Consider the following 24350-nt stretch of genomic DNA (forward strand, 5'->3'; position numbering starts at 1 on the left):
CGTCATGGGGGCTGAACCTTGGCCCCATATCTCCCCCTCCTGGGCCCGAGCTTGACCAGGCTCGCCAGGCGCCTCCTGTGTGCAGCCCACGCAGAGGGGCTTGCTGAGATGCAGACTCCTGGCCACCCCGCTCTTCCAGAGTCACCTCTGCGGGCCCAGGCAGGTCTGTTTCTCTGACAGGTGCCCATGGTGGTTTCAGTGGTTTTATGCCAGCCCCTCAGCAAATAGGCTCAACAGTCGCCTTCAACATGTGGGCCACGCAGAACACTTGTGGTCCACAAAGGCCTCCCCTCGGCCACACCGCTTCCCTGCCAGGCTCCTGTCTTCCGTCTGTGAGGCTGTTCCTAACACTTTGTCCTCACCCTTGTGTCGCGTTTGTCCTGAATGATTTTCACAGCCCCTAAAACGAGAATCCCAGCGCTGTACTAATCTGGAATCTTTCTGCTCCTGTATTTTTCACTGGCTCCCTGACCTTTTCACCCAGCGGTCCCCAAAGCACCTCGAATTCAACCTCTGGAAACTGGTGGGTGCCGGCCACTGCCCGCCCACTGGTCTTTCCCTGCCTGCTCGGTTGACAGTCGCTCCCCTCCCCTGCTCAGCGCCAGGAAGAGACACTGAGGGTCCGTCGGGGCGGTGGAGATGGAGAGGTCACCCGAGCGTCACCCGGGGTGGTGGCTGACGGGGACAGTTCAGGGGGCAGCACCGATGACAGGAGCGAGCCAGGGCTGGGCAGGAGTGCCCGTGCCCCGTGAGGCAGGAGTGGGGGCCCCCTTCCCTGCAGGCCGTCGCCAAGCACTTGAAGCGTTTGCAGCATGAGCTGGTCAAGCCGTTGCGCGTTCCTCTTAGAACTTACTCTGTCCCCACGGAAACACCATCTCCTCCTGCCGGAGATCTCCCTCGCGTATTGAGCTGAAGGGAAGTTGGAACTGGCTCAGTTCTTGGTCCCAAGCTGGAGACTTGTGTAAAAAACAACTGGATTTACATCTGGCGAGTCATTATGTTGTGCTTCTCCCTGATGTAGTGATAATGGCTCTTTCTCTTACTGTAGCCGGATCGGCTTATTCGAGAGCGGTCCCCGGGGAGCAGACACACGCGTCCCTCTCCCCTGCCAGCGTGCTCGGGAATGGGGCCGCTGGTTCAGCGTCTTCACTCTGGTCTGCTGCTCCCCTTGGAAAGAAAGACTAGTATTTGGAAATCTCTGTCTTATTTTATGAAGAACAGTGACTCATCTTGACTTACCCAGAAATCAAAGACAAAGGTAGTTGGACTCTTAATACAATAATATTTCTTTTTTTCTGTATATTTCCTAGATGCCTGAGGCTTTCACAAGTATACGTTATTTAAAAAGGCCAGGGATTTTGTTCAAACTTCACTCTTTTCCTGAGGCCTGAGAGGATAGGGCTGGAAAGAGCCAGCAGTTTACTGGGGCAGGCTCTCAGGCCCCTCCCGCGGGGGCTTCTCTGGCCTCCGGGTCTGGGCTCCGCACCCCAGTGCGCACCTCCCTGCCAGCAGCAGTTCCCAGAGCGGTCACTGGTCTGTCTCCACATGTGGTGCCCACCTTGCTGAACCCCAGCTCTAGCCTCAAGCCTGTGGTGAGCTCTGCCCGGGCTTACGTGGCTCCTGTTTCACCGGGTGAGTTTCCTCCCTGACGTCCTGCACTTCCTCTGGGCCCCCGTCCTTTCCAGACCCTCATCTGCCTCTTCTGCTCAGACCACTTCAGTGACCACCTCCCCACCCAATGCAGTCCAGGCCACTCCCTGAGTCCTGGTAACCTCTGTCCTGAGGCTGGGTTTCCTCCAGAGCCTCTAGTGATGGTCTCTGCTCCACCCCAGCCCCCTCACCCCACTTGCGGGCAGAAGGCTTTGACCACAGGAGAGAGAGAGGGAGGCGGGTCTTCCCAGCTAGCAGCTGGGGGAAGGCTCAGAACCTGCTTTATCTTCCCAGCGAGCGTCCAGTGCCAAGCCTGCCCGAGGCAGGGCCTCAGTCTGTTACCCACACAAGCTTGACCGATTCGTTGCACCGTCCAGCTGAGCCTTGTTCGGCCTTTTATGGTTTCCTTCGTGGCCTCTGGGCGAGTGCGGGGCCCCGCTCCCCCTGCAGGTGCCGTCCACAGGTTCCAGACTAGCTTCCTTCTGCCCCAGCTCCCAGTCAGTTGAAGAAAAGTCCTTATTTTGCAGTTTGTCTGGCTGTTTTGTCTAAAGAGGGGAGCCAGGCTGTAGCGGCGGGAAGGCCTCAGGGCAGGTTCTCTGTGACCGGAGCAGACGGGGTAAAGGAAGAGGGAGTCCTGGAGCCCTCGGTGGCTTTTGCCGACTTTTATTGGGATTTACCAAGCACACGGCAGGCAGGCTGGCCAGGAGGCTGGCGGCCACCCCAGCCCCTGGCAAGTGTTCACTCTTCCTGGGCTCCCTGACTTCTCTCGAGGCCTCTGCTTCTCTGCTGGTCCACTCTGCTGTTCCGTTCCTTGACTCTTGCTCTGGCCTGGTCTCTCTCTTGTTCCTTCTGCTGGTGTCCCCATGACGCCGCCCTTATAAGCCCAGTCTTAGCCCAGGTGTATCCACTTACGTATACCTGCAGCGGATTCAGGACCGCAGATCCATCATCCATCCTAATGGCAGGAGGGCAGAAAAGCCTGATACCTTTTATTTACCCTACACATGCTTTTTCAGCTCTGCCCTCTTCTGAGCCCAAGGCCGCATCCACAGCTTGTATTTTAATTCAGAGCTGAGATCATCTTCGGGTCTGCGGGCCACCTGGCAGGTCACACACGGCTCCGTTTGTGCTCAGGGGTGGCGGGCCGCAGCGCCTCGGAAAGGCTGACGAGGCTCGGGACAGCGTGCCCGCCCTTCCTCAGCCAGGTCTTGGCACTGGGTTTCTAAGTGTTTCCAGCCCTTTTCTCCGTATCCACCGTCCCTGCTCTGGCCCAAGTCCCGACTGTTTCTCTCCTTTACCTGCTTAGTCTCTGCTGGCTCTCCTGCGGCTCATCCCGCACCATTTTCTGTCTTCCACCACAGCGCTCTCCCCGAGTGGATCTGCCTGCGCCCTGTCCACTGTACATTCCCAAAGGCAGTCCCAGCCCCCTGGCTCTCGTGTTGGGCCCTGCTAGTTCTATCTCAGGAACAAGGCCAACCGAGAAGCTCCAGTGCCGGGGAGCTGGTCCAGGCTGAGGGGCGTGGGGTGTGGAGTGTGAGGCGTAGGGAGCAGCTGGGCATCTGGGTGGAGCAGTGGGTGGGACAGGAGGAGAGGAAGCTAAATAAAGGAAGCTGTTTTCCCCCTACCAGAAAGGGACCAGGCAGGGTCGGGCTGCCCTGGGTGGAGCAAAGAAGGGAAGCTGACTCCTCCCTCTCTTTGCCTGTCTGTGCTCCTGGGAGCACAGCGGCCCCTAGCTGGGAGAAGGCTGGCAGGCAGGGGTGGGGCAGGCATAGTTGGGAACAGGTGGCTGAACTTCCTGGCCTTGTGGGGGCTGTCAGCGGTCGTGAGAACGTGCTCCAGGTATGTGGTCCTGGGTCAGGAGGGAGCCCAGTGGGCACATGTGTGGCCCCCATGCCTAGTCTTGGCTGTCCAGGTGCAGGTATGGAGGAGCAAGTGGATGGCTTTGGCCTTGCGTGTGGTTTTGAGAGGAGAGAGATGGTTCAGGGCCGGGTGCTTTCCAGGGAGGGCTATAGGTCTAGACGCGGCCAGCCTGCTGCCTGTCTGTGTTACTGGGGTGCAGCCACGTGGGTGTTTATGGGTGGCAACAGCTGCTTTTGCCCCCAAGCACCAGCCTGAGTAGCTGTGACAGCGACCTGAGGCCACCACAGCCCAAAGTGCTTGTTTTATTTGTGAGGTCACGCTGGTTTACCACGTGGTTGTAGGTGTCTGGCGCACAGCCTTGTAAACCACCGTCTGTATCCACGACGTTACACTCTTCACCGCCCACCCGACCACTCTGACCCCGTCTTCCTTTGTTCCGGTCTTTTTCTCCTCCCGTGTTTGTCTTGCTGTGGGAATTAAACCACCTAAGACCTCTCTGAGGCCTGTGTTGAGGAGTTACTGCCTGTGCTTCCTTCTGTGTATTTCATGGCCTCAGGTCTCACTCCAGGTCTTGACCTGAGTTGACTCAGGGTCCGCGTCTGGAGGAGAGAGAGCTCCAGCATCGCTCTCCTTGTGCGGCTGTCCAGGTTCCGGCAGTATTTGTTGACGAGAAAGCACTTCGCCACGTTGTCTTCAATTAGCTGTCCGTGCTTACGTTGATTTGTTTCTGGGCTCTTGAGTCTGTCCCATCAATCTGTGCCTTAGTCCCTTGCTGTGCGGCTTTGGCTGCTATTGTTTGTGAAGCCCCAGGGATCTGCGACCTGAGGTGAGCGTGGCCCCGTGACAAGCCGCAGGGGAGGCAGGAGACCGAGGGTGCGAGCCGCGGGGGCAGCGATCACTGGCCAGGCCGAGCAGCGTCCTCGGGGCTGCCTGTGCCCTATGCTCTGTCGCCGGCGAGCAGGACCTGCAGCCACTGTCTCTGGGCTGGTTCTCTCTGGACCTGCCCGGTTCTGAGTGAGCGAGCCGCTCTCTGTAGGTGTGAAGCAGGTGGCGGCTGATTCGGAGCCAGCCCTTGAGCTGCTGGGCTTTCTTGAGGCTATTTTTTTTTTTTTTTATATTCCCCATACAATTGCAACCCCCTGATTTTGACCCCAATCCCTCCTTTCCCCACCCCCCACCAAAGTGTGTCTCTGGCTCATAGTTGTTTGTTGATTTTGATTTTTTCTTTCTTATAGTTATTCTTTTTCCTGGTCCCTTATGTAGGTTTTCTAGATTCCTGCTATGAGGGAGACCATCCGGTATTTTTCTTTATCTTTCTGGTTTATTTTGCTGAGCATGATTCTTTCCAGCGCCATCCATGTTGCTGTAAATGGCATGTGTTTATCTTTTTTGAGTGCTGAGTAATATTCCATGGTGTATATGGACCACATCTTCTTGATCCAGTCATGCATTTTTGGGCATTTGGGCTGTTTCCAAAGCTTAGCTATTGTAAACAGTGCTGCTATAAACATAGGGGTGCAGGTGTTCTTTGGAATTGATGTTTCTGTGTCCTTTGGGTAAATACCTAGGAGTGGAATTGCTGGATCATATGGAAGCTCTATGTTTAGTAGGTCCAGAAATCTCCACACAGCTCTCCATAGTGGTTTGACCAGTTTGTACTCCCACCAGCAGTGCAGCAGAGTTCCTTTCTCTCCACATTCTTGAGGCTATTTTATGATAACCGGTGGGCTTTCTGGGCGCCCATGGATTTGATAAATAAATGAAAAAGGATCTTCAAAATATACTCCGCCTGGAGCAGCTTGCTCTGCCAAAGCCCCGGAGGGGGGTCGCCGCTGCCTTTGCTTTTGGTCAGTGTCTTACTCTAGTCACATTCTATTCTGGTTCACTTCAGACACCTGTCACAAGAGAAGCGTGTAGTCAGCCACGAGCCCCTGTCTCTGTTGAGAGTGTGAGGAGTGGACACACTGTGGTGGATGTGGGGCCTCCCGGGGGTCCGCTGGCCATGTCGTGGGCTGCCCAGGCACCGGGTGTGCCTGGCACCACAGGCCCGCCTGGCAGCTGGCCGTGGCTACGGACCCCCGCCCTGAGTTCTGGTCCCAACTCTGCTCTGGGGAGGTCTGGGGTAGCTGGTCATCCCCCTGGAACCTCGGCCTCCTGAACAACAAATTAGGCCTCTCTGGGACTGCGGGCTTTTCCGCCGCCAGGTCTTGCTCACAGCCGCCCGGCCCTGCCGAGTCCATGCTGCGGTGCGCTGCGCTCGAGGGAGACGTGGTGCTTGAGAATCAGAATCGTATTTCTGAATTGCCTGCAGAGCTGCTCTTGACAGAACCTGTGAAATCCTCCTTAAGGCCAAATCTGGTCCGCCCCGTTCTATCCCCTCTGCCCCGAATCCACTCAGCGTCTTGCTAGGCGCCGTCTGTTGTGACTTACTTTGTCTTGTCTTCCTGCTAACTGCCTGTTCCCTGTGCCCTGCTCTGCTTGGGATCGCGCCTGCGTTGGAAATTTGGCCGAATGAGTGAGCAGAGCCTTGGCCCCTTCACCCGCGGCAGGTGAACCGGTGGGCGTGTCCACCCCATGCTGTAGCGGCCAGTCCCTCTGCACCCCTTCTGTCCAGCCCTGGCACTTGGCGTCCAGCAGCAGCACTGAGGCGTCCTCTCCACAGCTGGTCTGCAGCCGCTGGGTCCCCCGTTTCCGGCAGGACAGGCCTTCCAAGCCCGTCTCGCGCATCTCCTGCTGCCGGCCTGGCACTGTCCGTTTCTTGGAGAAGCGCTTGCTTCTCCTAGTGGGGAGAGGGCATTTCGAGAACACAGCCTGGACGTGAGGGTCGTGGCTTCCAGGTCTTCAGGGGACGGGGATGGTCACACACAGGCTCGTGGAACCAGATGTTTATATGGACTTTTTGTTTGAGATGAAAGCCATTACGCGTTCACGCTGGCCATCAGTTCAGGCTCAGGAATAAAGGGTTTAAAATGCTTTTACTTTTTCTATATTACGTGTGTGTCTCTTCCATGCTAAAAATCCTGCTCCTTAAGACTCAAAGGAGCCGTAGAAATAGGATCCCCTGATCCCTCATCGACCTTACCTGACGTCACGTGCCGTGCCCCCACCCCTCCCAGCAGGGGTGCTGCCACCTTCGAGCTAATCATGATTGTTGTGCCCACTCTTAACACTTTTTCCCTATTTTTAAAATCACCCTGGTGCCAGGCACTGGGCCCCGCTCGGCCTCCCCTCCGCGGGTTTGCCCTGGTGCTGGCGTCAGCCATTAGTCTCACAGCTTTGATGTTTAAAGCCTGTGCTCCGAGGGGTTACAGGGGTCCCGTCGCCAGTAGTATTCTTTACACTTTGAAGTAAGTTTCAGTGATCCAATGTCTGGTGCACATTTTCTTTTCTTTTCTCTGGTGCATTAAATATTCCTTTTTTTTTTTTTTGTCTTAAAGTGTTGCTGCCAACATCTGACAATCACTTGATTTTCTTTCCCTTTCAATTAACTCGCTGTTTGTGTAGGTGCCTGAGCTTTTCTTTCATCTTAAATTCAGTGTTTTCACTAAAATAAATCCTTGTGTTGGTTGGTATTCTTAGGTACTTGATGTGCTCTTTCAGCCTTTTCCTTTGTAATTTTAAGAGTTTTTTTTTTTTTTTAATACTGTGCATTGAGGTAATGTTGATTTATAGCACTGTATATGATTTAGGGGTGCAGGTTCACCCCCTTCAGGTGTATGTTGCCACACCCACCACCAGAGCCCCGGTAATTCTACACTACAGTCCAAGCGGCTTCTCCCCCCTTAGCTTCACTCAATCCCCTCTGCTGGCCTCAACTCTGTAGTCAGATTTTAAGGGTTTAGTTTATTTTGGCTTTTGTCTGTTCCTGTGTTAGCTTTTCATCTTCCACACCAGTGACATCATCCTGCTTTGCCTTTCTCTTGACTTACCTCACTTAGCATCTTCCCTTCCAGCTCCATCTGTATTGTCGCAAATGGCAAGACTTTTCCTTCTTCACAGCCGAATAGTACTCCACCCAGTGTATAGTCTTCTTCACCCGCTGCTCTGTCACTGGACACCAACAGTTTCAGATTTGCTGAAGAGCTGCAAACAGTGCAGGAGTCCTGTGTGCCCTTCCTCCAGGTTTTCCGAAACACCCCTTATAGCACTGTGTGCATTTATAAGATGGAGTTTAATTTAGCTTGTAATTTTCCTTTTGTCACCTCGTTTTGGAAGTTTTCCATTTCTGATGTTTGTTTCTCTTTCATCTCTCATGTCTGTATCATCGTCTTCATGTCTTTTAGCTTGTTTTGAAGAAAAAGGTTTCTCTTTTGATCATTTCCTCTGCCCTGGTCTTTCTGGCACTGAGTGTTGGGATTTTATGGCGCCCTGCAACCTTCTTTTTGTCTTCTGATGGCTTGGCTTGGGTTTGATACTTTGCTCTGCTTGTTTTTATGTAGAAATGGCTTTTTTCTTCAGCTAAGCTAGCAGAAGGGATGACTGATTATATACATATTACATGCAGCCACAGCTGAGAGCAGAACCGTCTAGGGTGTCACAGCTCCAGGCCAATGACCAACAGGGACTGGCTTCAAAATGGTCATGGCGATTCGGTGGCGATGAGTGTTCTAGATCCACCGAGCCGCGTCCCAGACAGCAGCACCAGCCCTGCACCCGCCTGGCCCTGGGCTCCCGCTTCCTTAAGTCCACCCTGTGGCCTACACAGGTGCTCCAGTTTCCTCTGCCTCATCCGTCTTTGTGCTTCAGCTTCGCTTTGGCCTCTTCCTTCATGAGGCCCTCATGGCATCAAGGCTTACGATGATGGTGCCCAGGCTGCGTTGGCACTGGTTTTGTGGTGTGGCGGGTGGAAGCCTGGGCCTCAGTAGCTGCAGGCTAAAGTGCAGTGGCCTGCTCCTGAGGTGTCCTGGCGCCTTTCTCCACTCCTGCGCCTCCCCAATTTCCATGACATTCACACCAGTCCCCTTCGCCCGGACCCTCGTCCTGGAAGATGGCCTGTGCGCTGGGACAGGCTCCGGGTTGGCTTCCTCCCCTCCATCGAGCTTCCCTGTGGGCGCCTGGATTCCACCTGCTTTTGCAGTGGACAGGATCCCCCGAGTCCAGCTGCTGCCCCCTGCCTGCCACGCCATGCACCAAAGCTTTGCTGGCAGTTTCCCAGAGGCCCCGCGTTCCCCTCTTTCCTTTTGTGTGTGCGCTGGCACCACCGAGGTCTTGGGCTCGTGGCTCACCTGCTGGCTGTAGTCCTGTGGGCAGCTCCACACGTGACGGACCCAGCTCCTCACACACCTCATGTGGGATCGTGAGAGGTGATGAAGGACATCTTGCCACCACCTGCAACTGTGGTTTGCACCTGCCCTTTTGCTGCTTAATGTCAGTGAAAAACTAACTTCTGTGCTGTGCTCCTAACACATGCTCCTCCAAGGCTGGAACAGCCCCCCTTGTCCAGGAGTGGCTCTTCTTTATGATGAGTCTGCCTCTTTTGGGCGCGAAAGGTCCTTCAATGGTCACAGCAGAGTGGTTTTAGGGGGTCGGGGCCTGAAGAAAAGCCAGAGCAGCTTTTTTTCAGTCTCCGCAGCGGTTCTGCCGTGCAGCCTTGTCCGGCCTGGCCGGAGTGGCCTGAGCAAGCCCTTGCCTGAAACAGCAGACACGGCTCACCCCACAGCCTGCGGCGGCTGAGACGGGCAACTTCCTAAAACGAGAACCACCCGTAAAGCCGACAGTCCAAAGGCATCCTCCCTCCTTGTGGAGAGGAAGCTGCCTTGCAGGCGCCACAGATGTCTCCCGTGTGCAGTGACGGCAGCAAGCGGGGACCCAGCGGGCAGCCTCTGTGAGGGGGGCCTGCAGAGGGGAGGCGTTCGCGCCCCTGCGTCAGCCCAGCTGTCCGAGCCCTGCTGTCAGCTCGCGAGACCTCTTGGCAGACCCGCTGGGGTGCGAGGGCTCCAAAGCCAAGGACACCAGGATGTCCTTGGTGATGCCACAAGTAGGGCCCATGGGCGTGGGCGCTCTGTGGAGGTTACAGCGACTGGGGTCCCGTTCAGAGGAACAGCTTCTTGGGATTGGGTGAGGAGGTGGCTGGAGTCGAAGGTGGTGGAGCCCCCACGAAAGTGGGAGAAGAGTTCCAGACGAAGTGGAAGGTCACGGTGGGCCTGGCCCCAGCACAGCTAGCGGGACGCTGGTCACCGCCGGGAGCCCCCGGGGCCGGCACAGAGCTGACGCCTGTAGCACACAGGACAGGAAGGAGGACACAGGGACGCGCCTGCCCGATGTTCTTTGTTCTTGGGTAAAATCTCCCGCACTTAGACGAATCAAGCTAACTTGTGCCCCGAATTCCCTGTTCTTGTTTCCAGATGGAATCAGCGTGAGTGGGTTTCCCCTGTGCAGTCCCTTCCGGCAGGTGGTGAGGCCCCGCGCTGAGAGCAGACCCGGGAACCCGCCCGAGGGCAGCAGGCCGGGGGACGCGAGCCCCGTGAAGGTGAGTGGGTCCCGCGCGGTGGATCGTCTGCCCCGCCTCGTCCTGGCGGCTCCTGCCCAAGCTTTTGGGAGGCAAAATTTTGATTTTTCCAGGAGGGACTGAAGTATGCATCTGAGGTGGAATTGCATTTGTGGAAAGCAGAGTTTGTGGAAAGCTGGTTTCTTCGTGGTTTTCATTCCTTGGAATGGTATAGAAAGCAGTTGCGATGACACTCGTGCCTTGTGTTTGGTGTTGAGAACTCTTGTTTCCTTGCAACGTTGGGGATTTGTGGGTTGAATCAAGGATGGTTAAAGTAGAATATTTCCTGCTTCCTTCCTGTTCACTTGAAAATCCTGTACTGCTTGATTTTAGTTCAGCTATTTATCCTTTAAACTTCACTTAGTCCCGTGGTGTTGCCTCCCCCTGGCTGCTGTGTCAGCACTGAGGAGGCCAGGGTGCCCGGGAGTGGCCGGTGCCTGCAGGCATAGGGCTGGGCCCCAGTGAATGCAGGGCCGTCCTGGGGCTTGAGGACATCAGCAGCCTGATGGCTCAGAGCTGTAGCTGGCGCCCACAGCAAGGTCACCAGAAGTGACCGTCCAGGTGAGCCTGCCTGCAGGACCCCCTTTGTGGGGGCATTTGCAGTTCCCATGCAGAGTTGGCAGGGCTTTGGCTGATGAGATCCCACTTCTAGGAGCGTAGTTATGAGCAGTGGTACAGGGATTTGGAGGGTTGGGTGCTGTAGTGAAGGCACGGTGGGGGTACGTGGTCACTGTCTGACGAGAGGGTGCCCCAGGGGAACGAGCCAGTTTGGGCTGGCAGAGGCACCTTGTGCTGCCGAAGGCAGGGCCGTGTCGGCTCTCACTGCCAGCCTGTTGAGTTTCTGGCTGGTCTGACCTGGCCCAGCCTGCGATGCTGTTGAGCTCCAGTGGTTCTGGGCTGAGTGCAGGTGAGCAGCTCATGCTGCAGGCATTGGGGCGTCTGTTCTGGCACTGCCAGCTATTATTTGCCCCATCTTCCTGAAGCAGGAGTGATGTGATTTCACTGGAAACCAGCAGCCCTGTGAAATGGACGCCGAGGCATGGCATAGTCATGTAAACAGGCGACGCAGTGAGAGCAGCTTCTGGGACGCCCCCCAACAAGTGAGGGAGAGATCAGGTGTTTCTTCAGAGTTCCAGAGAGTTCTTCCCCCACCAGCCAGCATCACTGCCCGTGGTCAGGTCTGCTTGTCCACAGTCCTCGTGTGGAATCTTTCCGGGCCGCACGCAGACCTGTGTGGATGGGGTGACCAGACCCCATGTGGCCGTGGGCCAGGCGCTGCAGCGTGGCCTCTCCGCCCTCAGTTTCCCCGTCTGTAAAATGGAACAATCTTGCTTCCTTCACAGAGTTGTTGGGATGTTGAATAAGATGCGGAAAGACCCTGGTGGGGATGAGGCTAGAACTGCGTCAGTAGTCATGTTCAGGAGCAAAGAGGCAGGACTTCAAAAGAGAAAAGTGCGGTTGGCAAGTGAGCTGGTAGCCTGGGAGCAGCCTGGGAACAGGCAGGGCACTGGTGCTGGTTCTGGCCAGGCACTTTGGCTGCTGGGCCCTGCTTTCCCCGACCAGGGAGGCCAGTACCTCCCTTCTGAGGGAGACACAGGTGCACAGAATGTGGCCGCGTGACCTGGAGGTACTTCTGAGGGGAGCCCAGCTCTGGCATAACCATCCTGGGCTGCAGAAACACCCAGGGAATGGCTCGAACTGCGTCACTTTGCTGGTCGGAAGCAGCCAGCTGACAGCCGCGAGACAGAGCCACAGAAAACACAGGTCCAGCCAGACCCCGGAGCAGGAAGCCCTTGGAGAGCCTGGGTGGGCTGCCAGCTGCCAGCAGAGCCGGGGCGCACCCCGCAGTCATTATGCCGTGTGGGTGCCAGGTGTGGTCCAGCCCCCCACCTGCAGTGCTGCTGTGCGGACACTGCACACGGGTAGCCAGGCCTGCTGGAAAGCACTTTGGAATCCTAACAAAACTGAAGTTTGTCCAGAGGCGGGGAGCCAGGCACACTGGGTCTTGGGCCTCTTGGTTCATGCCCTCCCTTTTGACATCTGGCCACACCACAGCCATGCAGCTTCCCTGTGGGTACCCACACGGGGCCGCTTGGGTTTGCACCTGGAAGGCAGGCGAGGTCCCTGCACACTCCACAGCCCCTGCGGCTCTGACCCACCGGATCCTCCCTGCAGAGGGGGGAAGAGTCATTTTTCTCACAGGGGTGCTGCGCAGGCCACTGGGACGATATGTGGGCAGGTGTTTAAGGGCACCTGGCCCAGAGGAGGGGCCAAAGGGGGCCTGGCTGAGGGGACAGCCGGAGGGCAAGCTCAAGGTGTCTCCTTCGGGTCTCCCGCTGGAGAGCGAGCAGGTGGAGGGCCGGCTTGTCTCCTCTGGGTGGTGACTTGCCCACGGCCACAGCCCACTCAGCTTGCACCCGGGCAGCCCCTCCAGGCCCGCCACACTGCTGGAGAATGCTGGCTTCTTGTCCTTGTGCTCTTGTCCGGGCCCGGCTCCTGACCGTCGGGATGAAGAAGTCAGCCTTCCTTCATCGGGCGTGGCGGTAGCAGAAGGCGTTTCATCTGTGCCCTTGACCACAGCAAGGGAGTCTTCTAAAGCAGTCGTTTGTTAATTTGTTAATAACAAAGTAAATTATAAAAAGTTACAGCCTGTAAGCCAACAAAGGATGTAAAGTCTAATAACAAATAATATTCAGTGGGTCCAAAGGGAGGAATAAGGAGAGCGAAAACCCCACAAAGGGACATGGACAGAGAGAAATTAAATGTTGAGGTGATGGGGACAAGCCACATCGGTAATCGCATCAACAGCAGTGTCGTGCCCTCAGTGAAGGCAGCGGCTGTCGCGCTCCGTAAAGCAAGACCTGACTTCCGCTGCCTCTACATCCTGAATCTTTGACATAGACACAGGTGGACTGAAAGGAAATCGGCGGGACAGGGACGCATGCGTGCACTAGCGGCAGGCCCTGGGGTGGCGACACTGGCGGCAGAGCAGGGAGCACAGAGGGTGTGTGTTCCCAGGCAGCACGCCGCTGCTGGGACTGTGCCTGTGCAGCCGCAGAGCCTCGGTGTAGGAAGTGAAACCTGCTCCAGCCGCAGAGCTCAGCACACCCGGAGTCGCCCTCCTCGGTCAGCGGAGAGGCAGAGGGCTCGGCACCACCGCCCACCACTCGCACTCGCACACAGGACACACATTCTCTCAGGAGCACAGGGACCCCAACTCGCCCACGTTGGGTGTGATGGTGGGTTTGTGTGTGATCTTGGCTGTGGTCTCCAGCTGTTTGGTCAAACATTTGATGCTGCTGGAAGCTGTTTTGTAGATGTGGTCGGCCTCTAAACCTGTGGGAAACGGGGCGTGTTGTGAGAGAGTCCCCTCGATCACGTGGGTGGGCCCTGTCTAAGCCAAGGCCCTCGGGCAAAAGCTGAGTTTTGTGCCGAAGGAATTCTACCTCGAGGGTGTTGCATCCTGCCTCAGTGTCCAGCCTGCCAGCTGCCGCACAAATTTCAAACTTGGCAACCGCCACTGTCTCGTAGGTCAATTTCTGAAAATAAAACAAATGTCTGTATGTGCGTGCACACGCGCACCAGATCCCCCACACAAGCCCTCTTGGTTCTGGGGATCTGTCTCTCTGCAGAGCCCTGCTTGATAGAGAGGGCCACAGAGCAAAGCTCAATAAATTTAAAAGGATTTCCATTTTACAAAGTGGTAATTTTTCTTAACTGTCAGAAGATAAAAATAGAAACCAGTGAAAAACAGAGCTCTGAAAAAAACGCTCTAACATTTGGAAACAAAATGACTCACTGATAATTAACCCATGGCCAAAAAAGGGAATGAAATTAGAAAGCATTTGAAACAAATGAAAACACCACATATCAGTTGTGGATGGGAGACGGAGGATACTTAGTCCATGTTGGACTAGAATTCTCTCCGTCCATAGGCCTCAGCCTGAACTTTAAGAAAGTAGGAGAAAAACTTGAAAATTGAAACTAAAATTGTGGAAATGAGGCCTAAAAATGTGGAGATAATAAAAATTAGAGCAAATTCAGTGAATCAGGGAACAAAAAAATACTATACAGTAAGGGAAACCAGAAGCTTTTTCTTTAAGAAAACTTGCCAGCTGCTGCCTGATTATTCAGAGAAAAAAAGACACAAACCATGGCTGTTAGGGGCTGAAGAGGAGGCATCACAGCATGTCGTACAGGTGCTGGCAGGGCGGCAGCGCTGTGTCATGGACAACAAACATTTATTGACAAGAAATCAGGAAAATTGGAAACAGAGGTGAAGTGGACACGTTCTTTGCCGGGCGAAGTACCAGAGCTCTGAGAGAGAGAGACCGAGGGTCTGAGCAGTCCTACAGCCATTCAGGGAGTAGATTAAAAAAAAAATAAACCTTGCATAGAGAAATTCCAGGCCTAGCTGGCTTTCCTTACACATCTTTCCAAATGGCGAAGGACAGAATAAGGTTAATTTTGTGTCAGCTGTTTTCCAGGAAACTTGGAAAGAGGGAGCACTCCTGGCTGGTTCCCTGAGGGTGGCAGCAGCTGGTGTCCGCAGGCCGGTGGCAGGGGCTGCTGCAGCCGCGAGCTCACCAGGGACAGACACCGCAGGCCACATTTGTTCTGCTCACACAGTGGCTTTCCTAGTCATTTGCAGTCGACAGCCACTTTTTTCTTTTTCTTTCATCATTTACTTGTTTATTCAATCATTAATTTACATCAGTTGCACTCAAGTATATTTATTTTATACTTTGGATAACAATCAATATTATGTTATCCTTTTTTAATTTAAATTTTATTTTTTATATTCCCCATACAATTACAACCCCCTTATTTTGACCCCAAGGCACCTGAGCTGGAGAACAGATCTGGGATTCATGTCCTTCAGCTGACGCTTAGCGGCGGGAGACAGTGAGTGGGGAACGGACCCAGGGAGGTGGCCGGTGCGTGTGGATGCAGCTCCACGGCCCTTCCCCCGCCCCTGCACACTCACACACATGACCTGGGGCTGCAGCCCACAAGCCCCGCGTGGAGCGGGCAGCAGAGGGCAGCTTGAGTCCGGGGGGTGGCAGGGGTGACTGGCGGAGGCCGCACTCCTCTGGGAACCTCGGTATTTTCCAGCCTCAGTGTCACTGTGTGTTTCAGGTTGTTACTCTGGAGGAAGTTCTTTCTCAGGTCCTTGGGCGCTTGGCAGGCTCCGGGTCTACCCTCAGGGCAAGCTCTGGTGCTCCTGTGTCTGCTTGCCTTCTCCCGGCACCCCGGCTCTGCAGTCTCACCTCTGTTGTCCTTTTGGGCTCTGTCCCCAGGTCCTGCAGCCGCCAGCACCTCAGGGCCACTGGCGAGGCTCGCCTTTGCGGGACTGTCCACTTGGCACAGTCAGCCTTTGGTAGATCTTTCTGGATCCAGAAGTGTCAGATGGCTTGGCCAAGTGTCCAGTCTCAGTGGGGTTCTTTGCTCTGGGTGATGCTCTTCAGCAGCAAGGTGAAGGGAGGTCTGACGACAGTCAGAGGAGAGCTAATGTCATGTGACAAGTCATCACTTTGGCCTTTGCAGGGAGGAATGGGCCTTGAGTCGGGGGTGGTGGGGTGGTGGTGAAGCTCTGACCCGCTGTTATGTTTTCATGACTGTGAGCGACCTGTCTGGAAGACTGCCAGGAAAACTGAAAGGTGCTCAGCCTGGGTTGTGCAAAAGTGACCTGTCTTCTTCGCCAGCCATTGCCACCAGTGACAGATGGTCCCACAGCCTTTCGGGCCTGGAGGTGGCAGGATGAGGCGTCCCCCAGCGGGGAGGGGACAGTGTAGCAGGCCACTTGTTCAGGGGCCGTTTCATGCCCAAGGATGCAGGCTGGTGACAGGCATGGGCCAGAGAGGGGCGCTGGCCGGAGGCCGGACCGGGGTGCACAGAGATTTCCCGCTGGCAGCAGCACCTGCAGGCGGCTTCTCCCACCATGACGGCTTTACATTACTCAAGTGGAAGCAACTGAACATCTTTGAAAGATTAAATAATATGCCCAGAGTCCAGCAGTCCCCAGTGGAAGTTCAAATCAGACCCAGATGTACCTGTCCCCAAAGCCTGTGCTGTCCCTGCTGTGGCACAAGCCTCTGTGTCATCTTCTGGGCTCGGACCAGGCCCTGACGACTCTCGCCCTGTTCCAGAGCAGCGGAGATGAGCCTTTCCGCCTATCTGACCCTCTGCTCTCAGGCTGTGAGAAGCAGATAATGAGACTTCCTCCCGGCCCGGAGGAGAGGCGTGTGCTGTCAGCCCTGCTCAGTGAGAAAAGCTCACAAAGTGGCAAATCCAGTTCAGTTCCAAATCATTTCTAATCTGTCCCAGGAATTGTTACAGAGACAGGAAGTTTCTTTCTATAAAGTTTAAGTATAAAAGCTTCAAAGAATCCTTTAATCTGCTTAACAATTTCAAAAGTTAATAAGAAATTTGAAGATGTGGGCAGAGTCTCCTGCTTGTGAAATTCTAAACAGACATTAAGGAGAGAGCTCAGAAGAATGTTCCTTGAGCTTCCATGAGCCTTCCAGGACTTGTCTTCCATGATGGCCACTGTTCATCAGATTCCCCCCCCACCCCGCCCACACTTCACCCCTTGGCTCACTCAGCAGCCATCTGTGAGGGGCGTCAGTGCCCCGGTTCTGGGTGCTGGGGTCTGTGGGCTTCCCGCAGCAGAGGGTGTCCGCGCACACAGGCAGGGGCCAGTGGTGCTGTGAGAGCAAGGGGTGGGGACGCCTGCTGTCTCGGGCGAAGCAGCTCAGCCCAGTCTGTCAGAGCCGCGCGCAGCTGTCAGCAGATTCCACGCAGCTGGGACTTGCTGGAGCCACCGGCATCGCTGCCCAGCGCGGCTGGTCCCAGCCCCGTGCAGCTGCCCAGAGCAGCGCTGGTCAGTGCTTCATGCAGCTTCGCGTTTCCAGCACCGGGGACAGCGCAGACGTGCACGCTGCTGCCGGTTCTTGTTGAATGAACCAAAAAGAACATGAAATAGTTTCCGAAGAATCTCTGTGTGGGGCTGGGGTGGGGTGGGGGGGGTAGGGAGTGTTGTGTCTGCACATGGAGGGGGGCGGGGGTTTGGCCCTGATCTGAGTCATACTCCGTGATGTCCGTCAGTGTTACGTCACTAAATTAATCAATGAAAACAAAAGCTCAGGAATAAAAGAAATGAAGTTGCGGGGAAAGGACCGCTGTGCTTCTTGGTCCCTCTGCTCTTAATCACACGTTGCATTTGCTCCTCCTGGCGCCTGGAGGCAGCCTTGGTCATCGCCAGCCATGCGGGCCTCCAGCAGGGCCCCGGCCGTCCAATCCTTGGCTTGTGGTGCAGCTGGTCTGGTGGAGCCTGCGTTTCTGATGAGTCCCTGGCTGAGCCGCTGCTGCTGGCGCAGGACGCCGGAGGACCACTGCCTTGGGCCCGAAGCGCTTCTTGATGAGATGCGTCTCACTTTGCATTTCTTTCTTTTTTTTTTTTTTTTAAACAAATCTTCAGAGTAGATTGTAAGCCTGAAGCACAGCTCTGGCCTCTCTGGCGTCCTCACCGTAGGGTCACTCACACGTCAGCTCTCTAAGTAGCTCGCTTTGAGGCGCCCCAGTGACGGACAGTCCTGGGTTCCTGGGGTGGTGTTTCATCAGACTTTATGATAACAGACACAAAATTAAAGTTAATTCTAGGCACCATTAAAATGCTCATTTGGGGGACAGTCTTGAAACGCCTCTTTGGGAGGTATGCAGACCTGCTGGCCTGCTTTGTGGCTCAGGGTGCCTGCCGGGGCTCACCGGCAGGACCCGGGGCCCAGCCCTCCGTGCGGGGCGGGGCTTGCGGACAGCTGTCTTGGAAGCCGTCTCGAGTTCGTGGCCAGAGCGCCCTTAGGTGGTGGGAGAATCGGGCAGTGGGGAGTGGGTCCCTTCTGTTCCTGCCCCAAGGAGGACGGGTCAGGTCAGCTCTGCAGAAGGAGCGACAGTGGCTGTCACGTCTGCGTTGGTTAAGCCATGAAACGCCAGCCCGTGGACTTGGGCCGAGGGTCACGTCACAGAATGTGCTGAGTCACACACCAAGGCCACCTCCTTGGTCACTGAACAGTCCAAGCAGTTTACATAGTGACCACATTAAACAAGATTCTGCCCCCTCCCCAGACTGCAAATCTCTCTACTGTTGAAATGGGCAAAATGGGGTGGTGGGGCGGGGAAGAAATCGTTTGGCACCAGGAACCTTAGGGTGACTGTAGCCTCCTTCCACTCACCTGGGTGAGCCAAGCAGCAACTCAGCACCCGCCGCAGGGCACCCGCCTGCCAGAGGCACCCACCGTGGTGCAGAGCCAGGCCCCTCCACTCTGGGCTCCTGTGTTATTGCCACTTGATGGAGTCCTCTGGCAGCTTCCTGTGCATCACCCCAGGAGACCCGACTCCACACACACTGCTCTCTCGTGTCCCTTCCCCGTGCCTAGCAGAATGCACGCCTGGCACATACCGGGTGCTCTGTCGGCTAGACAGAGGTCGGGCCGACTCCTGCGGAGGGGGAGCGGGAGGCGCCTCCCCTGACAGAGAGGGCAGGCGTTCCCAGCTGAGGCCCGGCCTGAGCAACAGCAAGTCTCATGGGCTGCTCTGCCCTGGAGCGAGTCCACTGTGTGCTTGGGCGTGAAACGACACAGCAGAAAGCAGCCCAGGAGCCCTCGAAAACGCCAGACTGTCACGTGGGCAGTGGGGCGATCTTGAGACCACAGGGAGCCGTATCTCGCGGCCCTCCCCGGCCAGGAATTGTCGGCTCTGTGACCCAGAGCTCGGATCCGCTGGACTGTGTCCTTGCTGTGCCAGAGACGCCATGCGGGGTGACCCAGCGCCCACCCATGTCAGCACACAAGATGAGGCGTGACCGGGAAGGGCGTTGCTGATAAACACCAGAGCAGGGAGAAGAAAGAAAATGCAGGACGAGACGGAGACAGTTTCTAGGTGCTGTCGGAGAGACTCACAGCAGTCTCTGAACGGGAGATAATTGTCTGTGCGAAGCTTCTATTCTGCCGAGAGTTTTGGAGAAGTCAGGAACGCATGTTGGCTTTTCTCAGGTGCCTTTCATGTGTCTTCTGAGATGATCGTGTGTTTTTTCTTTATCAGTTTGTCAATGTAGTGACTTGCACCAACTAGTTTCAGAACATGAAAGTGCCCTCACGTGCTGGCTACATACAGGTCCCCCGCTCCTGAAAGCAGGGCGCCCCTATTTGGTGTGTTTTGGTAGGTTATTTTTTTGGGTCTGGAATGTTCAGACATTTCCCCAGAGAAGTGATGGTAACATTATCCCAGACCACCTCCCGCTCCGCCACCAAATAAGCTGCCAAATCCTAGCAAGCAGGACTGCTCAGAAAACCTGTCACCCCACCGGTCTCACTAGCATCCTTTTTGGCCTGGGAAATAAATCTGACAAGGGTGAAAGGTCTTTGTGGTGGAACAGTGCAGGGAAGATGCCGAGGCCTGCGCTGAGGCCCGGGGAGTGGGGCAGTGAGGGAGGTGTGCATCTGGGGCTTCTCCCAGTACCACCCACATTCCTTGTGCTGGGAAAGCGCTGAGTATGAGGCATCTCAGGACCTGGGAGCAGCCAGGCCAGTAGGGGACCGGACACGAACACTACACGGAAGTGACGCGATGTGGGCTACCTCCCCTGGCAAGCTGTGTTGGGGTCTGGCCATAGCTCAGCAGGGAGCGCCGCCTCTGGCGGGGGTGGGGGTGGAGAAGGGGTGCAGCCTGCAGGGTCTGCGTGGTCCCGCTGGTGCTCCCAGGCGTTTTGTGTTGGGGTGCTTTCCAGGCCCACCTCTGCCCGGGCCTCCACCCCTCCTCCTGCCCTCCTGGCCTGGGGGGTGAGAATCTGTGGCCCCAGAGGCTGGTATCCTGACACATGGTATGTCCCCAAAGAGCAGCTGGGGATGCGGCAAAGATTCAGAACCAGCAAGTGAGACGAGTTGTCGCTGCAGCGGGGGTGGGAGAGTTGGTGGCTCAGCCAGGCCCGGTTGAGTCAAGATGCCGCCCCCACAACCCTGGTCACACCCCTGGGCGTTTGCTCTGCCTGTTTCAAAATGGACACGTGCATGCTGCAAAGGCAGGTGGTGTAGTGGTGTGTGATGTGATGTGTGGCGCCTCCTGCATAAATAAATAAAAATACATCTTAAATAAAAAGCCACTGTGGGCTGCATTTTCGCATGCCACATGGTTGAGCCAGGGATTTAAAAGATTGTTCATCTAGAAACTTTCTCCCAAGCAATTCAGGAGTGGAGGGGTGTGAGGCCCTGAGGCCTGACCCCCAGGTGGGACACTTGCTTTACCACTGCTGTGTCAGCAGCTCTGCCCAGGGCGCTTGGGGAAACCTCACAGCCAGCGGCCGCTGCCTGTTACTAGCAGTGCAGACCGTTAACTGGCAGCTTCCCTCTCACACACCGTGTTTTGTTTCCGCTCCTTAAGGCAGACGAGGTGGGGCAGGTTTTGCTGGTGCCGTGCTGAGTGCGGCCCAGCTGCTTGCCCGGCCTGGAGCCCCTGCCACGGCTGCCCCCTTCCCCAGGGCCCTTGACCGACACCTGGTCTGGGCTGACAAATTCTGTAGCCTGTACAAGGAGCTGGTTTTTAAGGCTGAACTGAACACAGATGTTTTAGATTTTTTTTTTAAGATTTATTTATGCATACAAGAACTGGGGTGCAGGCCAGAGGTGCAGGGGGTGAGTGGGCTCCCCAGAGACATTGTGGGGAGCAGAACAGGCAGATCTACTGAGACACACTGCTGAGGGGAGCAGCGGGGAGACAGGAGAGGTCTGCTGCGCCCTGGGGGCCAGCTCCCTGGCCAGGGATCGAACTCAGGCAGCATTGGCTAGCGATAGCTTGGTAGTGCTGAGGCTTAACCCCTGCGCCCCCAGGTAGGCTCTAGATTCTTTCTATTAACCACAGCTCCAAGGCATTACCATTTTTTAAGAAGAGAAGGGATATACTTTATCAAATGCCCATGTTGAGCCAGAACACCCACGGTTTCATGTAATCCTCACGACAGTCCTGGTGCCAGACGTTCCCCTCCCGTCAGGGATGCTTAGGCCCAGGCAGTGAGCGTTTTCTAGCTGGGAGGTGGGAGGTGGGAGGAGCAGCAGGAGGCTTGCACACAGGGCTTCTCTGTGCTCCCCACTGCAACAAGGGTGTGCGCCAGGGACACTGGCCTGCTCCCGGCAGCCTAGTGTGAGTGCAGGGTGGGGGGCCAGGAAAGGCCTTTTGCTCTAATGGTTGACCTGGGGTCACATTCTGGGGTCTAGCACTGTCTGCCAACAAGTTACTCAGCTTCTGTGAGCCTCACTTTTGATTTTTTTGTAAAATGGGAATGACGTGGGTCTAGAAAGTCCTCATGAGAATAGAAAATGCACATACAGCATCTTGCACTTAGTAGGTCCTCCATAAAAGTGTTTCCCTTTGTTCCTAGTGGTCAAAGTGAGCAGAAATGCACTTGTGCCTGGGGAGAGGGCAGATGCTGAGGATTTTAGGGGCTGTTCTGACCTCCCCTCCAAGCCCCACCCTTCACTGCTGTCAGCTAATTTGGCCTCTGTCAGAAACTGCAATTCTGCTTCTTTGAGGACAGGGCTTTCCGGAGTGTGGCTGGGTACTTGAGAGTGAACGTGAGCGTCCAGTTGTTGGGGGAGCCCTGGACCGTGTGCCTGTGAATTGCCGGTGCGCGCGCTTTGCTTTTCCATGTAGATCTCGGTTCTTACATCCGTGACCTTCCTTGGGTAAAGTCTGGGCAGCGGCACTGAGTAAGTTCTTGCATTGGCTGAGAATATTTTTGGATAAATCACTTCTCAAATTTCTCAAGTAAGGAAGTGGGGAAGAAATGACAGATGAGAGGCTGCAGCTTTTCTTCTGTTAAAGAAAAAGGGGCTTTTGGCTGCTTTCTCTCTGGCATTCCTTTGCGTGGTGCAGCCTTTACTCGGGAGAGACAAGTCGTCCCCTCTGCGCTGCGGTGCACGCCAGGCGTCAATACCGCCTCAGGACCAGGAGCACCTGCTTGGAATTGAGACTATGTGAAATAGGTAATTCATCAGGATCCCGTGGGATTTATTCTAAAAATATGAGTTTGATTAAAAACTCAAAATTCAAATACAATAATTCACCATATTAACAGACTAAAGGAGGATAAAATCTGTGCTCACATAATATATAAAACATGCCTTTTTAAAAAAGATTTATTTATTTATTTATACAAGCACTGGGTATAGTCAGAAGCGTGGGAGGGTGAGAGAATTCACCAGAGCCAGAGCGGGGAACAGAACAGGCAGACTGATGAAGTACACTGCTGAGGGGAGCAGCAGGTGCAGCAGGAGTGATCTGCATGCCATGTGGGACTCAATGGCAGCCGGGGATCGACCTGGTGCTGCAGAAGTTGCGGGCAGCTTTGCAGCCCGGTGCTCAACCACTGCGCCACTGGGGAGGTCCCCCCTTTTTTTTAAGATTTATTTTTTTACAAGAACTGGGGTACAGGTCAGAGGTGTGGGAGGGTGAGAGAACGCATTTTTAAGAATGCATTGTCGGGCCTCCCCGGTGGCGCAGCGGTTGAGCGCTGGGTTGCGAAGCTGTCCGCAGCCTCTGCAGCGCCGGTTCGATCCCCGGCTGCTCCCCGGCCACTGGAGGAGGGTCCCCCATGGCGCGCAGACCTCTCCTGCCGCCCGCTGCTCCCCTCAGCAGTGTACTTCGGTCCTTCTGCCTGCTCTGCTCCCCGCTCTGGCTCTGGTGAATTCTCTCACCCTCCCGTGCTTCTGACTGTACCCAGTGCATGTATAACCAACCAACCAACCAAATAAATAAATAAAGCATGCCTCTATAAAAAAAAAAAAAAAGAATGCATTGTCATGTACATAGAAAATTCTAAGGAATTTACAAAAGCCTACTAGAAGAATAGAAGAATTGAGTAATTTTAACAAGGTGACAAGCTACAAGGTTGATAAACAGCAATCAATTTTATTTTAATATGTTATTAATGAAAATTTAGGAAATGGAATTAAGGTTCCAATGCCATTTGTAAAACATAAATACATTTACTTTAGGGGAATATTTAAGAAAGTATGTGCAAGAACCATACATTGTAAATTATAAAAGGGTTTTTGAGACAAGAAAGCCCCCGATAAACAGAGAGACAGTGAAAGATGTGCGTGTTCATGGGTACATGTCATCCTAATGTTAGGATGACAGTTCTTTCCAAATTGATTCTTAGATTCTAAGTGAGTTTAATCAAAATTACAGCAGGCTTAAAACAAACTGATTACTGAATCTAAAATTTATATGGAAATGCACAGGCCCTGAAATATCCCAGACAGCAAAGTTAGAGTAATCAAGACAGTGTGGTGCTGGCAGAAGGTAAACACACAGATTTCTGGGAACAAGGTAGGGAGATGGAGCAACAGGCCCATTCATGGACAGCCCACTGATTGTGGCCAGAGTGCCCAGGCAGGTGAAAGGGGGAAAAGGTGAACTGTTGGAATAAATGACACTAGAACAGTTGATGACCAATATGCAAAAAGTTATCTTCAACTCTCACTCCTCACATACATAAAAATTAAATAAAAATCGATCACCATAGACCTACATTTAAAAGATAAAGGTGGTAAAATTTCTAGAAGAAAATATTGGGAAAAATCTCAATCTCGGGGGTACACAAAGGCTTCTTGGGACACACACAAAACAGCACGGACCATAACAGACAAACTTACAAATGAGTCTTTGTGGACATTGAAAGCGTCTGCTCTCCAGAAGCCACTTTCAGGAAATGAGAGTCAGTCTTAGCCTTGGCTTCAGTATTTGCAAAACCTCTTTCTGGTCAAGGATTTGATTCCAGGGTGCATGTAAAACTCTTCCAGCTCAAAATGAGAAGACAAGAGCCTGTTTTTTAAAACAGGCAAGAGATTAGACTGACTACTTGTGGGGTAAGTGAATTAATCAGGTTTTTTATGCCACTAGCCTCTGAGGCTGTCACCTATGGTCTTGAGCGTGTTAATGTGGAGACACTTGGGAGCACGGGTCTGGGCAGTGGTGCCTGATTCTGGACACCTGGAGCATGGGTGTGCACGAATGTGTAAGTGTGCACCCCTGCGCCTAGAGGCTCGGGTACAGGCAGTGGCGGCAGAGAGGAGGATGCGGGTGTGACTACAGAAGAACTGAGGTAACAAGACGACGCGTGTGAGAGCATGCCAGAGAGAGCCCAGAGGAAGTGTGTCAAGATTCATGGGGGCCTGGGAGGTTCAGCCTGCCTTCCAGCCCCCCTGCCTGGCGCACCTGTGCTCCTGGGTCCCTGAGAGCGCTGAAGCCTGAAAAACCCTCCGAGGGCTCCGGGACGCTCTTTATCTGCCTGCCCCAATCG

The 24350-nt window shown here is 54.6% G+C and overlaps 1 protein-coding gene across 6 annotated transcripts in view; it reads left to right on the forward strand.

Moving 5' to 3' along the window:
• Positions 1-24350, forward strand: part of TRAPPC9 (trafficking protein particle complex subunit 9) — a gene marked incomplete at its 5' end in the record, with an annotated part of 197730 nt that overhangs the window by 63501 nt on the left and 109879 nt on the right. For all 6 annotated transcript variants that reach the window (XM_084230212.1, XM_084230214.1, XM_084230215.1 and 3 more), the window contains one exon: positions 9855-9979. In XM_084230212.1, coding sequence (XP_084086338.1) covers positions 9855-9979 — 125 coding nt within the window. The remainder of the gene's footprint in view (positions 1-9854; positions 9980-24350) is intronic.

The sequence above is a fragment of the Talpa europaea genome (assembly GCF_964194135.1).
Source record: "Talpa europaea genome assembly, chromosome: 3".
In the NCBI taxonomy this organism is placed as follows: domain Eukaryota; kingdom Metazoa; phylum Chordata; class Mammalia; order Eulipotyphla; family Talpidae; genus Talpa; species Talpa europaea.